We start from the raw sequence: 15,979 nt of genomic DNA, 5'->3' as shown, positions 1-15,979 counted from the left end.
AATGCTCATTAACTTATAGCTGTTGTTCTTACTATTGCTATTATTATCATACCTCTGTAAAGTAGGGCAAGTTTTAGATTCATAAGCATTTTAAAGAATTCCATTTGTAATTGTATTACTGCATTTGTAAAAATATAAACAGCAATCACAGTTGACCCAAACAGCTGTCCTTTAGCAGAATTTTACCCTTAATGAAAAAAACAATCACCAATAATTTATAAATAGCATATGACACAATATTAAGTAGTATTGATTTCTGTCACACTGTAAAAATGTATTAGATATCAACCATACTTTAAAATGTTCTCCTAAATTGACAAACATGATATTTTAATTGGGAGGGTGAGGAGTGGAAGGGAGGAGAAGGTGATTAGGAAATCTCATTTATTTGTATTACAGAAAAAATTCCATGGCATTTGTGATTAAATTATCACAAATGTTTACCTAAGGCTAATTAAAGTGATTTCACAGCATTTTCCAATTAGCCAGGCTCATCAAGAAAAAGAGAGGACTCAAATCAATAAAATTAGAAATGAAAAAGGAAAAGTTACAACGGACACCGCAGAAATACAAAGTATCATAAGAGATTACTACAAGCAACACAATACCAATAAAATGGACAACCTGGAAGAAATGGACAAATTCTTAGCAAGGTATAACCTTCCAAGACTGATCCAGGAAGAAATAGAATATATGGACAGACCAATCACAAGTAATGAAATTGAAACTGTGATTAAAAATCTTCCAACAAAGTCCAGGACCAGATGGCTTCACAGGTGAATTCTATCAAACATTTAGAGAAGAGTTAACATCCATCCTTCTCAAACTCTTCCCAAAAACTGCAGAGGAAGGAGCACTACCAAACTGATTCTGCGAGGCCACCATCACCCTGATACCAAAACCAGACAAAGATACTACAAAGAAAGAAAATTACAGACCAATATCACTGATGAATATAGATGCAAAAATCCTCAACAAAATACTAGCAAACAGAATCCAACAACACATGGAAAGGATGATACACCATGATCAAGTGGGATTAATCCCAGGGATGCAAGGATTCTTTAATATACGCCAATCAATCAATGTGATACACCATATTAACAAATTGAAGAATAAAAACAACATGATCATCGCACTAGATGCAGAAAAAGCTTTTGACAAAATTCAACACCTATTTATGATAAAAAATCTCCAGAAAGTGGGCATAGAGGGAACCTACCTCAACATAATAAAGGCCATGTATGACAAACCCACAGCAAACATCATTCCCAATGGTGAAAAACTGAAAGCATTTCCTCTAAGATCAGGAACAAGACAAGGATGTCCACTCTCGCCACTCTTATTCTACATAGTTTTGGAAGTCCTAGCCATGGCAATCAGAGAAGAAAAAGAAACAAAAGGAATACAAATTGGAAAAGAAGAAGTAAAACTGTCACTATTTGCAGATGACATGATACTATACATAGAGAATTGTAAAGATGCCACCAGAAAACTACTAGAGCTAATCAATGAATTTGGTAAAGTTGCAGGATACAAAATTAGTGCAGAGAAATATCTTGCATTCCTATACACTAACAACGAAATACCTGAAAGAGAAATTAAGGAAACAATCCCCTTCACCATTGCAACAGAAAGAATGAACTACCTAGGAATAAACCTACCTAAGGACGTAAAAGCCCTGTACTCAGAAAACTATAAGACACTGATTAAAGAAATCAAAGATGACACAAACAGATGGAGAGATATACCACGTTCTTGGATTGGAAGAATCAATATTTTGAAAATGACTATACTACTCAATGCAATCTACAGATTCAATGAAATCCCTATCAAATTACCAGTGGCATTTTTTACAGAACTAGAACAAAAAATCTTAAAATTTGTATGGTGACACAAAAGACCCCGAATAGCCAGAGCAGTCTTGAGGTAAAAAAACAGAGCTAGAGGAATCAGACTCCATGACTTCAGACTATACTCCAAAGCTACAGTAATCAAGACAATATGGTACTGGCACAAAAACAGAAATGTAGATCAATGGGACAGCATAGAAAGCCCAGAGATAAAGCCATGCACCTATGGTCAACAAAGGAGGCAAGGATATACAATCGAGAAGACAGTCTCTTCAATAAGTGGTGCTGGGAAAACTGGACAGCTACATGGAAAAGAATGAAATTAGAACACTCCGTAACACCATACACAAAAATAAACTCAAAATGGATTAGAGACCTAAATGTAAGACCAGACACTTTAAAACTCTTAGAGGAAAACATAGGAAGAACACTCTGTGACATAAATCACAGCAAGATCTTTTCTGACCCACCTCTGCATTCAGAAAAAAAAAAAAAAAAAAAAAGTGACAGAGCTGAGAAAACAAAACTTGATTAGATCACACCATAAAAGTGATTGCAAGCCTCTCCAGGGAGCCTCCAAGAGGCAGTCTGGGAACCACCAAGTGAAGTCTTTCCAGCTTTATACAGGATAAAATGATCCCAGTGGCAAGTATACTACAGAGCTAAGTCAGACCTTTCTCATGTAGGTTAGTAACCCCACAACCTGGGGTCAGCAACTTGGCAAATGACAAGGGCAGCACTGGCCAGAAGAGAGAGACTGTCCATGTCTAGGTGGATTATTGAGAACAAGCACATCCTCACAACAGCTCAAGCAGACAGACCCTTTGTGAGACTAAGAGACTGCCAGGCCCCTTCTATGCCTGAGCCTCCCCATATAACAAAATGAAGACATACCAAAGCAGGGTTATAAAAATGGGGTCATTTTAAGTGTTTACAGTTAACCAGCTAATAGTTTTAATGCACACACACAAATATAATGTGGAGGAATATATACAATATAATATAAATAATATTATATGTCAATAAACGTAAAGTGTAAGCTGATGAAGAGGGGCAGGTTCTGATTACCGGTGCAGTGCAGGCTCGGCCATGGGGCATCTGTCCTTACAATTCCAGCAGTAGAGTAGCCTGCTTACGTGAATTCAGAGGGGGAATTGACCTCCAAAAAATTACCCTCTGCACTCTAATTCCTTCTAAGTTTTGATGATCACATGTTTTGAGGTTGGAGCAGTGGGGGGCCAGAAATGAGGGGGAGGAGAACTCAAAGGAAGAGGCACATGTGACTTTAGTGTTGTTTCTGACTTTTCTTACAGGACTCTGTAAGATACCTCCATCTCAAAAATTGATGGCTGAGGCTACGAAAAAGGAGCAACTCATAGAAAGGTATGAAATATAGCCTGCTACCAATATATTCCATTACAAAAAAAAAAAGATTTTCAATATAAAAGCCATTTCTAGAGAAGCAATGTGGCAGGATGGAAATAATTGCATTATGAGTCAGAAGAATATGTTTTCAGTCCTAACTCTTCCACCAACTAGATTTGTGGCCTTAGATGTGTCTGGTGGAGGCACCAGTTCACTCCACTGAGCCTGGCCCAGAACAGATGGCAATCCTTTGTTCACTTGCCCCCAAAGCCCTGTTCTCTTTGTTCTCCTCCTACTTCTCAGGCTGCTTTTTCTATGCATTTATAGGTGTCTCCTCTTTGTTACTCCTGAAAAATGGTGAACCCCAACCTTAATCCTCAGACCTCTTCTCACTTCTATTAACACTCACTCCTAGGTGGCCTCACCAGGCCTGTGGCTTTAAATGCCATCATACACTCATGGCCCCCTACCTTGTCTCTCTAGCCCAAATCTCTCCTCGGAACTCCAACTCTTAATCCAACTCCTTCTAGATAGCTCCACTTAGATATGTAATAGGTGTTTGAAATTTTGACTAAAAACTAACCCTCGACCTCCACCTGCACATGGGCTGCTCTGAGACTTTCCCCTTCTCAGTCAATGGCTACTTGTTCCAGTTGAACAGTCAAAAACTTTGGAGTGATCTTTTTTTCCTCTTTTTCTCTCACATCCTCAGCAAATACTGTCAACTCTTACCTCCTTTATCCAGACCCTTCTCACGACCCTGTCTGCTACCACCCCGGAACAGGCCACTATCATCTCTCACTAGGACACTTGCTGTCACCTCTTATCTGGTCTGTGTACCTCCCGTCTGCTATTCTACAGTCTAACCTTGATGCTGCACAAGAGTGACCAATGCTAACATTACTCTTCTGTTGAAAACCCTCTGACTGCTTCCCATTTCACTCCCAGAAACTTCCCTGCAGCTCTGCACCCCTATAGGCAACCAACTACCTCTATGCCCTCATTGCCTCCTGTTCTCCCACCTCACCCGTACTGCTCCAGTCACTCCAGACAGCTCCCTGCTCTTCAAACATACCAAGCATAGCCCCCTCAGAACCTTTGCACTTACTGTTCCCTTTGCCTGGAATGTTCTGCCCCCACCCCATACCTGTAGGCTCACTCTGCTCAAATATCACCTCATATAAGAGAAGCCTTCTCTGAGAACACTGTATAAAATGACAAACCACTCAGTCTCATCATTGCCTCTTCCCCTTTACCCTCCTTTATATTTCTTCATAATTCCTATTACCACTTGATATATTCTATATCTATTTGGCTGGGGTTTTTTTCTACAGCCTGCTGATTTTCCCTGTTAGAATGTAAGTTCCTTGAGAGCAAGGACTTTGTTTCACTCACTGTTGAACTCCCAGCACCTAGGATGGTGCCTGTCATGTGATACACACTTAAGACTGATTGATTAACTGAAGGAAAGAATGAATAAGTGAAAGAATGACATTGGCACCTCATGAAGGTTTACTAACAACAGAAATAAGTGGGAATAGAGCCTTCATATACACTATACAGTTGACCCTTGAACAACACAGGTTTGAACTGCGTGGGTCCACTTATGCGTAGATTTTTTTTCAATATATTGGAAAAATTGGGGAGGTTTGTGACAATTTGAAAAAACTCACAGATGAATCACAAAGCCTAGAAATACTGAAAAAATTAAGAAAAAGTTAGGTATGTCATGAATGCACAAAATATATGTAGTTACTAGTCTTATTATTTACTACCATCAAAGATACAAAAATCTATTTTAAAATTTATCAAAACTTGCACACATAAACACAGACCATACATGGCACCATTCACAATCAAGAGAAATGTAAATAAATGTAACAGTGCAGTATTAAATCATAACAGCAGAAACTTAACTGTAGTGTATACTGTACTACTGCAATAACTTCGTAGCCACCTCCTGTTGCTATTGTGATGAGCTCAGGTGTTTCAACTATCTGCTTAACATGTCATGTGATGCTAATCATCTCTGCAAGAGCAGTTCATCTCTCCAGTAAATTTCGTGTCTCAGTAAAAAGTGATCTCTTGCAGTTCTCACGTATTTTCCATTGTGTTTAGTAAACCTTGAATAACACCACAGGACCCATACAAAAGTGTCACTAGTGATGCTGGAAATGCTCCCAAAGAGGAGAGAAAAGTCATGACATTACAAGAAAAAGTTGATATGTACAATAGATTGAGGTCTGCTAGCTGCAGTTGCCTGTCTTTTCAAGATAAATGAATCCAGCATAAGGACTGTTATTTAAAAAAAGAAAATTTGTGAAGCCATCGCTATAGCTGTGCCAGCAGGCATGAAAACCTTGCACTTTTTGTGAAATACCTTATTTATTTATTTTTTTTTTTTGGTGGTACGCGGGCCTCTCACTGCTGTTGCCTCTCCCGTTGCGGAGCACAGGCTCTGGATGCGCAGGCTCAGCGGCCATGGCTCACGGGCCCATCCGCTCCGCGGCATGTGGGATCTTCCCAGACCGGGGCGCGAACCCGTGTCCCCTGCATCAGCAGGCGGACTCTCAACCACTGCACCACCAGGGAAGCCCTGTGAAATACCTTTTTATCTTGAATTGAAAATGCAGCTTTTTTATGTGTGCAGAATTACTATAAGAAAGGCATAGTTATAGACTAACGTGACTTGAGAAAAAGTGAAGTCATTACACAACAACTTAAAGCAAAAGAAAAGTGAGGAAGATTGTAATGCCAGAGAAGGATGGTTTGATAACTTTAGAAAGAGATTTGTCTTTTAAAATGTCGAGACAGGGACTTCTCTGGTGGCGCAGTGGTTAAGAATCCGCCTGCCAATGCAGGGGACACGGGTGCAAGCCCTGGTTCGGGAAGATCCCACATGCCGTGGAGCTACTAAGCCCGCGTGCCACAACTACTGAAGCTTGCGCGCCTAGGGCCTGTGCTCTGCAACAAGAGAAGCTACCACAATGAGAAGCCCGCACAGCACAACGAAGAGTAGCCCCCACTCACCATTAACTAGAGAAAGCCCGTGCACAGCAATGAAGACCCAATGGAGCCAAAATTTAATTAATTAATTAATTAATTTTTTTAAAATGTCAAGATAATGGGAGGAGTAGCTTCTGCTGACCAAGAGGCATCAGACAAAGTTCCAAGACACCATTAAGACAGTCATTGAAAAGAAAAGATACCTGCTTGAACAGGTGTTTAATGCAAACAAAAGTGCCCTATTCTAGAGGGGGAGAAAAGGCCACAAAGGACATTTATTAGTAAAGAAGAGAACTGAGCACCAGAATTTAAGGCAGGAAGGCGTAGGCTAACTCTACTGTTGTATGTAAATGCAGTCAGGTTTATGATTAGGACTGCCCTTATCTATAAAGCTGCTAACCCCAAGCCTTGAAGGGAAAAGATAAATACCAGCTGCCAGTCTTTTGGTTGTACAACAAGAAGTCCTGGACAATGAAAACCCCTTTTCTGGATTGGTTCCTTCCATGCCTTGTCCCTAAAATCAGGAAGTTCCTTGTCAGTAAGGGACAGTCTTTTAAAGTTCTTTTGATATTGGATAATGCCCCTGGCCACCCAGAACCCATGATTTCAACACAAAGCGCTGAAGTGTTCTATGGAAGGAATTGTCAGTGCTATGGAAGAAAATAGAACATCAGGAAAGTCTGGAAGGATTACACCATTGAAGATGCCATTGTTGTTATAGGAAAAGCCGTGAAAGCCTTCAAGCCTGAAACAATAAATTCCTGCTGGAGAAGACTGTGTCCAGATCTTGTGTGTGACTTCACAGGATTTATGACAGAGCCAACAAGGAAATCATGAAAGAGATTGTGGATATGGCAAAAAAAATAAAAATAAAAAGCATGGGGTGAAGGGTTTCAAGATAAAGATCTTGGAGAAATTCAGGAGGTAATAGAGGGAGGGCTTCCCTGGTGGCGCAGTGGTTAAGAATCCGCCACCAATGCCGGGGACACAGGTTTGAGCCCTGGTCCAGGAAGGTCCCACATGCTGCAGAGCAACTAAACTCATCTGCCAGAACTACTGAGCCTCTGCTCTAGAGCTCACAAGCCACAACTACTGAGTGTGTGTGCCACAACTACTGAAGCCTGCATACCTAGAGCCCGTGCTCCACAACAAGAGAAGACACCGTAATGAGAAGCCTATGCACTGCAATGAAGAGTAGCCCCCGCTTGCCGCAATTAGAGGAAGACCCAACACAGCCAAAAAAAAAAAAAAAAGCTTAACAGAGGGAATTCCCTGGCCGTCCAGTGGTTAGGACTCTGTGCTTTCGCTGCAGAGGGCAAGGGTTCAATCCCTGGTCTGGGAACTATGACCCCGCATGTCATGCACAGTGCAGCCAAACACACACACACACACACACACACACACACACACACACACACACAAAAGTGCTAATAGACACCACACCAGAGGAATTAACAGAAGACAACTTGATGGAGATGAGTGCTTCTGAACCAGTGCAAGATGATGAGGAAGAAGACATAGAAGAAGCAGTGCCAGAAAACAAAATGACATTAGACAATCTGGCAGAAGGGCTCCAATTATTTAAGACTGATTTTGACTTATTTTATAACACGGACCCTTCTATGATACAGGCACTGAAACTAAAGCAAATGATGGAAGAATTAGTACTGTATAGAAACACTTTCAGAGAAATGAAAAAGCAAAAATTTCAGGCAGAAACTACAATGTATTTCCATAAAGTCACACTACATGCACCTGCCTCTTCAACCTCCCCTTCATCTCTACCTCTTCTGCCTCTGCCACCGTCGAGACAGCAGGGCCAAGCTTCCTTTTCCTCTGCCTCCTCAGCCCACTCAATGTGGAGATGACGAGGATGAAGACCTTTATGATGATCCACTTCCCCTTAATGAATAGTAAATAATTATCATACCCTACTGTCAATAGATTTATCTGGGGTGTGTGTGTGTCTTCATGTGCAAATCTAAAAACTGCATGGCAAGAACTGTATGAGAAGTTTTTGTGTCATCATCATCATCATTGCTTAAGTACTTGTCATGTAAGAACATCATGTGTAAGACTTGTACTGAAGTGGATAGCCCATCCTTACATAGGTATAAAGTGAGTGATATTTACAGTAATATAAAATTAATAATGTGTTAGTTTTCTTACTATTTTCTAACTTTGCTTTCAAAGAATTACATTACTGTACAGTATACCTCTTTCTCTCATATTTGGAGAAACTATCAGCCTGTCATCACAGGTAAGTGGGTTTTTTTAATGTAACAATGTTTCCAATACGGTACTATGAATATGACTGTAATGCTGTATACCATAAAAATTTTATAATGATTCATTCGTTAGTATATAGGCTAGGGTTCCATGAAATAATCATATTGCTGCTTCTATCAATGTATAATTCATTATACTTGTAAATAAATATGAATTTCTTTTTCACATTATCTTTTCATTTTTGATGTCTAGTGTCAGGGATACAAACAACATCTACAGTGTTTTGTATCATATAAGACAATATTGATGTAGTTACCAATAGACAATTCATCTTATAAACATGACATAAACTTATGGTATTGATGAGTACAGTACAGCACTGTAAATATATTTTCTCTTCCTTATGATTTTCTTAATAACATTTTCTTTTCTCTAGCTTACTCACTCTATTATAAGAATACAGTGTAGAACCATACAACATACAAAATGTATTAATCTACTGTTTATGCTGTCAGTATGGCCTCCAGTTAACTACTAATAATTTATTAGTAGTTAAGTTTGAGGGGAATCAAAAGTTTCATGTGGATTTTCAACTACATGGTGGGTTGGTGCCCCTAACTCTCTTGTTGTTCAAGGGTCAACTGTATTTATATCTGTATCATGTTCAGTACTGCTATACCAATTCGGTCCTCTCAACTCACAATTAACATCAATAAAAATAATTTAGGTAGTTATATATGCAATGCTTTCTGATCATGTTTATTTATTCAACAACTATGATATTTGAACTGATCTGATTTTACCCTCCTATCAAATTCAAGAACCTAAAACATTATTTAAATGTCCTCTTCCAATTGCCTCCTTCTACCATCTCCTTTAACAAAATTAATTATGCTCACAAATACCCTATGCAAATAAACTCTTATTTTTTTCTCTTCAACATAGAAAAATATTCCTGACATGGTTTTACTCCAATAGAAAGAAACAAAATGGTGGGAGGTGGGGTAACTCATAACTTGAAAATTTAAAGTGATCCATCTTCTTCCCTATCAGGGGTTTGATGAAAGATACCAGTGGAGACAGACTTGACTACATTTCCTACATGGATGACCTTGCTGTCTGCATAGGCACGAAGCCCAATGTCCCACTTCTGTTCCTCAAGGATCCCAGACTAGCTTGGGAAGTTTTCTTTGGACCATGTACTCCTTACCAGTATCGCTTAATGGGCCCTGGAAAATGGGATGGAGCCAGAAATGCCATCCTGACCCAGTGGGAAAGGACACTGAAACCCTTAAAAACTCGAATAGTTCCCGATTCCTCCAAGCCTGCCTCCATGTCACATTATTTGAAAGCTTGGGGGGCACCTATCCTGCTCGCCTCCCTTCTACTGATCTGTAAATCTTCACTTTTTTTTGAAATTGGTGCCAGATAAACTATGGAACAGAATTTCTCCTTACTTAATAAGTATTTGGCGAGGATAAATCTGCTTGCTTATGAGGGTTGTACCAAGTCATATTAATTCTATTCCCAAATATCTTGTGTTTTTCACTTCTCCTCTCCATCATAACTGTTATCATCCAAGGTTAGGTCTAATCATCTCTTATCTGAATTATTGTACTAACGTTCTCTCTAGTCTCAATATCCCCTTTTTTTGCCTCCTTTACCTAAGCAATTATTCTAAAATAAAAAATGTTGTCATTGTTTCCATCAAGATCCTGGCAGCAATAAGATAGAACTCAAATTAGGAAATTTAATATAAAGATTATGTCAAGTGGTTTGGGCAGAGTGTAGGGAAATCATAAGTAGAATTAAATTCTGCCAGACTAGTAACAGTGAGGTTCTTCTACCATCTGTAGGCCTAATGAGGCAAGGGGAGAAAACAATTATGAATGAGAGAGAGGGAGAGAAAGAGAGAGAGAGATTATGTAGAGAGGGGCACCTCTCAAGAACTATGACCTCCAGCTGACCAATGAAGGCAGTCCATGGTGACCCCAAAAGTACTAGGGAAATAAATTGCCAAATCTTAGGCTCTTCCCTCCTGCTGATCATCTGCCCATGCTCCCCAGTGACCTAACCCAACCAAAATTTAGAGGGCAAGGTTACTGACTATTGTGGATTTAATTGCACCCCCCTCCACCAAAAGATATATTCAAGTCGTAACCCCTGGTACCTGTGAATGTGACCTTACTTGGAAGTAGGATCTTTGCAAATGTATATAAGTTAAGATGAGATCATACTGAAGTAGGGTGTGCTAGATCCAATATAAAAAGAGGATCCTTATAAAAAGAGGATAAGACACACAGAGACACAGTCACAGTGGAGAATGCCATGTGAAGACAGGCAGAGATTGGAGTGATGCATCTACAAACTAAGGATCGCCAAGCAAGCAAACACTGGAAGGTGAAAGAGAGGCACAGATCAGATTCTCCCTCAAAAGCTCCAGAGGGAGAAACCCTGCCAACAATTCCAGACTCCTAACCTCCAGAACTGTGAAAGGATAAGCCACCCACTCTGTGGTACTTTGCTAAGGCAATCCTAGGTTACCAATACACAAACTGATGTTTTCCGTGGAGGTGAGCCTCCTAAGCCACAGAGCAAAGCAAAGATGATGGGGAGTATATAGGAAAGGGCAACCAGAAAGGATCCAGAGCAGACATGTTGCTTTCCAATGTAAAAATCCTTCAAAGTTTGTCCCTTGATTAGAGATAATAAATTCCTTCGCCTGGAAGAGGAGACTCTTCATGACCTGAGTCCCTTTGCCGAGGTCACCAGAATCCTGTCCTGCAGCTATCCCTCCACTTCAAACCCTGCCATCTAGTACTACATACTATGGACTGTGCTGTACCTCCTCACTTTGGCACAAGCTGTTGCCTCTTCTAGCCCCTCGAATCCATACCTGACTGTCTTTCTAGAGAGAGCTTGATCATCTCCCTCTGTGAAGCCTTCCCTGAATCCCCAAAGCAGAGTTGACTGCCCCTTCTTAATGATTGTGCCTCACGTACTACTCTGTCATTGTTCTCTTCTTATTATAGTATAATTTTCTTTTTGTGTCTGTCTCCTAATGAATGGTGAGTTCTTGAGAGGAACCATGTCCTGTTCAGCTAAAACACTGCCTGATAAAAAGACTGCAAAATAAATATTTGATGACTGAACAGTGACCTCACTGGCTGACGTTCCTTGTCTCTCCTCTTCTACCCACATTCTTTTCTTCTGCCAACTTGATAAATTACCTCAGATTACCTCAGCACTGCAAATGAACAAGGACAGTCCACCAACACCTATTTTACAGACAGTCTTTGTGGCAATCAGAATAAATACAACTAACTAATCCATAACTGGGAGCCAGGTGTACTGGTTGAAAGTGCTAACTCTAGTATTCAACCTGGATTACAATCCCAGCTCTTCCATTAGCTATAAGGCCTTGGCCAAGTTACTTAGCCTTTCTGAGCCTCAAGTGTCCTCAGCTAAAAAATGAGGAGAAAAGAATAGTATCACCTACCTCAAAAGTAAACATTAAGTGAGACAATATAGGTGTTACTTACACAGTAAATTACCTATTAACAGCTCAGGAGTCTGATGACATTTTTAATTCTCTGAATTAAAGGATTTGAAAATGATTGCCTGTTGCCTAATCAGAGAGTATGGCCTTGCTCTCTGTGGATTGTCTGGTAGCACTTTCCAACTAGGATCACTCTTTTGTCCTTGTGCCCCACCCCCGCCCAAACCTTGAGGTCTTTTGCCACCACCATCACTGCCACTATCACCGCACCACCCTCATGCTTCTCAGATGGACCTTCCAGGATGCAGCAAGCAAATAATAGCAAAGGAAGAATTATTCTCAATCATTAAGAGTGGACCTCCTGTCAGAAGAAACTAGGGGCAACATGGGAATAAAGATGCTGACCTACTAGAGAATGGACTTGAGGATACAGGGAGGGGGGAGTGTAAGCTGGGACGAAGTGAGAGAGTGGCATGGACATATACACACTACCAAATGTAAAATAGATAGCTAGTAGTGGGAAGCAGCCGCATAGCACAGGGAGATCAGCTCAGTGCTTTGTGACAACGTAGAGAGGTGAGATTGGGACGGTGGGAGGGAGGGAGACGCAAGAGGGAAGAGATATGGGAACATATGTATATGTATAACTGATTCACTTTGTTGTAAATCAGAAACTAACACACCATTGTAAAGCAGTTATACTCCAATAAAGATGTTAAAATAATAATAATAATAAAAAGAGTGGACCTCCTGATATAACTTGTTGATGTATCTCTAGGTTTTTATTGGCAACAACCCCCAGTCAGAGAAGCACCTAATTCCAAATCTTCAAAACCAGCTAAAGCTGACCAACAGGAGCAGTATTGCTGGAGGATGGAGGAAACAAACAGTGCCCACCAAACTGAGAAGGCATCTTGAGATTCAAAAATAAGGCAGGCAGCTTCATATAATCAATGGACCAGTTTATTATAGGGTAACTTACTCACAGGGTGGGATCTGAATCAGGCAGACAACGATCCGGAAGCATTCACAGCTGCACTCCATACCACGAAGGGGCCTTTGGAACAATTTTATAGTTTACCTAGGGTTATGGGGGGGTACATGCTTAGATAAAGGACCTGCATTCCTAAGCTAAGATTTAGGAACAGGTTAACTAGTCTCATGAGCACCAGAATATGTCAGGGAAGGTTTTCATTATTGTTTGGGGACTAACAGAGCATAGAGGCCACCTGGTCCTAGTGATTATTAAACAATATCTATTAACTACAAAGCCCTTGACAACAGAGAAGTGATTCACTGCACAGTACAGTCCTGGGTAGGGTCAGTGAAAGGACAGGAGAAATTGTAAGGGCCCAAGATGACACCAGTTCTGGCTAACAGCCATACACGTATCATATTTAAGCTATCTATACCCAAGTTCTTGAAGGAGAAAACAAACCTTAGATGTCTTTATTACCTCATTATTTTTAGTGTTGCTATCTTTTTCCATGTAGTGATCTTTAGATGAGAAATCAAAGACTCCTAGAAGTTAAGTAATTTGCCCTGATTCACACAGCAAGTAGAGGCAGAACAGGGATTTGAACCCAGACAGATGTAACGCTAAAGCCCAGGCTGCCTCACTAGTTGCCTTGGGAAGCAACTCCTCTATTTGTTGCTTACCACCTCAATTTTCTTGTCGACGAAGCCCAAAGCAGGACACCTCCTCCTTCAGGAAGCCTTTGCCTTCCTGCTGTTTTCCTTCCTCTACACCTTGAATAGGCTTCTAAATATTGTCTCAGTTCTCAAAGAACAAGTGATACCAGGAAAAGGCTACTGTGTAGGAATCATTTTAACTGGGAATCAAAATTTCATGGTAAATAGTCGGGGAAATATCAGGTTTTATCAAGATATCAACTTGAGGGGCTTCCCTGGTGGCACAGTGGTTGGGAATCCGCCTGCCAATGCAGGGGACACAAGTTCGATCCCTGGTCCGGGAAGAACCCACATGCCACAGAGCAACTTAACCTGTGTGCCACAACTACTAAGCCTGCGCTCTAGAGTCCACGAACCACAACTACTGAGCCCGTGTGCCACAACTACTGAAGCCCGCGTGCCTAGAGCCCATGCTCCACAACAAGAGAAGCCACCACAATGAGAAGCCCACGCACCGCAACGAAGCGACGCAGACAAAGATAAATAAATAAATTTATAAAAAAAGAAAAAAGATATCAACTTGAGGAATGAAACAGATTATGAAAGTGTCTTTTATTGAGCCAAATTTTTTTTTTTTTTTTGCCGTACGCGGGCCTCTCACTGTTGTGGCCTCTCCCGTTGCAGAGCACAGGCTCCGGACACACAGGCTCAGCGGCCATGGCTCACGAGCCCAGCCGCTCCGCAGCATGTGGGATCTTGCCGGACTGGGGCACGAACCCGTGTCCCCTGCATCAGCAGGCAGACTCTCAATCACTGTGCCACCAGGGAAGCCCCAAATTTTAATTATAATTGCAACTATGTAAGAATGGGAATTACCTCATTATCTGAAAATTTACATAACAGCAAATAAAACATCCTCCACCTCATACATTCTCAAAACAGTGTACATGGAATTTAATTTCAGGAATCCTCAATTCCTGATAGTGGAGATACTGGGACCTGCTTCAAGAAACTCAGCCCAGCTCTAGTCTGACCATTCCCGATCAAGTATTCCTGCTCAGATCTCACACACAGGGAAGGAACGACCAATCAAGTGACTGACCTGTTGTGCTGCAATTCAATGGGAGAGGTTGGAAAATCCAGCTAGGGCTCTGACTTGGGCCTTTAAAATGGTCATGGTTCCAGCTGATGCTGAAACAGTCTCCCTCAGAAGGGGTGGCAAGGAGGCTCTCCATCTCCTCGGTTGAGGATGAAACACAGGTCCCAAGGATGATTCATAATCCTATAACATTTAGAAATATTATTAAAGACATTTTATCTTCTATCACTTATCATATAATTCAGTTTTTAAACATAAAATTACAATTTAAATGAAAACTACAGTATTGAGAAGCATTATGAGGCAAACCACATTTCACAAGTTCTTTCAAGGAAATTAAAAATAAACCAGCTGTAAAAGTCTCTTCTTCAACAATAAAATGTGTTCAAAGCTCAGCATTACAATTAGATACTTCTGTTATACAGTTTCTGAAGATTTATCTCTCCAAAAGGAAATCTTTCAAGTGAAGGGGGGAAGTCACTTTTAAAAAAGGACTAAGCTTCAGAGACTGAATTTTCTAGTTGAATAACAGTATATACATATAATAACTTAAGATGAAATAAATAAGCTCAAAAACATTATTTTCTTGGACTCCTCTTATGCATACAAGTTCTAACGCCCTCTCCACATTAAGCTCACTACAGCTCTTCAAGCCAACTCTTTGAGTCTCCATGGGAGTAGTAATCAGAGCACCTACCATACACTCTGTAGGACAGAAACAGAACTATATTCACACCCACACACCCATTACACTCATGTGACTGCACTTTACTTGTACCAGGCAATCTGGCCTCCCTCAGCCACCCTCAGTTAACTTTCAGGTACCTGGCACGTGAAAAACAGGCAAAAAATCAGATGTAATGGTTCACTGGCAGCAGCCAAAACAATAACAGACAAAAGCAGAAAAGAGGAGCAACCAAGAAGGAAGAAAAAGAGAGGCAGGAGCTCCAACTAAAACAGCAGAGTTCTCTAGACTGGTGTGGGAGAATTAAAACACTCCCAATAACATTTTTTGGCATTTTTGGAAATTTTGAATTTTATTTACTTTATTTTTTTATACAGCAGATTCTCATTAGTTATCCATTTTATACATATTAGTGTATATATGTCAATCCCAAACTCCCAATTCATATCACCACCACCCCACTTTCCCCCCTTGTGTCCATACTTTTGTTCTCTACATCTGTGTCTCTATTTCTGCCCTGCAAACCAGTTCATCTGTACCATTTTTCTAGATTGCACATATATGCATTAATATAAAATATTTGTTTTTCTCTTTCTGACTTACTTCACTCT

At 40.6% G+C, this 15,979-nt stretch overlaps 1 protein-coding gene and 1 long non-coding RNA gene across 3 annotated transcripts in view; one reads left to right on the top strand and one right to left on the bottom strand.

The window, feature by feature from the left end:
* FMO4 (flavin containing dimethylaniline monoxygenase 4) overlaps positions 1 to 11,605 on the top strand; it is a 31,648-nt gene extending 20,043 nt beyond the window's left edge. For both annotated transcript variants that reach the window (XM_059079563.2, XM_067031749.1), the window contains 2 exons: positions 3,167 to 3,236; positions 9,507 to 11,605. In XM_059079563.2, coding sequence (XP_058935546.1) covers positions 3,167 to 3,236; positions 9,507 to 9,885 — 449 coding nt within the window. In that variant the 3' untranslated portion in view covers positions 9,886 to 11,605. The remainder of the gene's footprint in view (positions 1 to 3,166; positions 3,237 to 9,506) is intronic.
* LOC131765786 (uncharacterized) overlaps positions 1 to 15,979 on the bottom strand; it is a 307,154-nt gene that overhangs the window by 232,500 nt on the left and 58,675 nt on the right. Inside the window, exon 4 of the long non-coding RNA XR_010840245.1 lies at positions 14,687 to 14,866. This is a non-coding gene — a long non-coding RNA (uncharacterized lncRNA). The remainder of the gene's footprint in view (positions 1 to 14,686; positions 14,867 to 15,979) is intronic.

The sequence above is a fragment of the Kogia breviceps genome, chromosome 1, assembly GCF_026419965.1.
Source record: "Kogia breviceps isolate mKogBre1 chromosome 1, mKogBre1 haplotype 1, whole genome shotgun sequence".
Taxonomy (NCBI): Eukaryota; Metazoa; Chordata; class Mammalia; order Artiodactyla; family Physeteridae; genus Kogia; species Kogia breviceps.
Note: the sequence above shows the minus strand (reverse complement) of the source record. Positions and strands in the feature narration are given on the sequence as shown.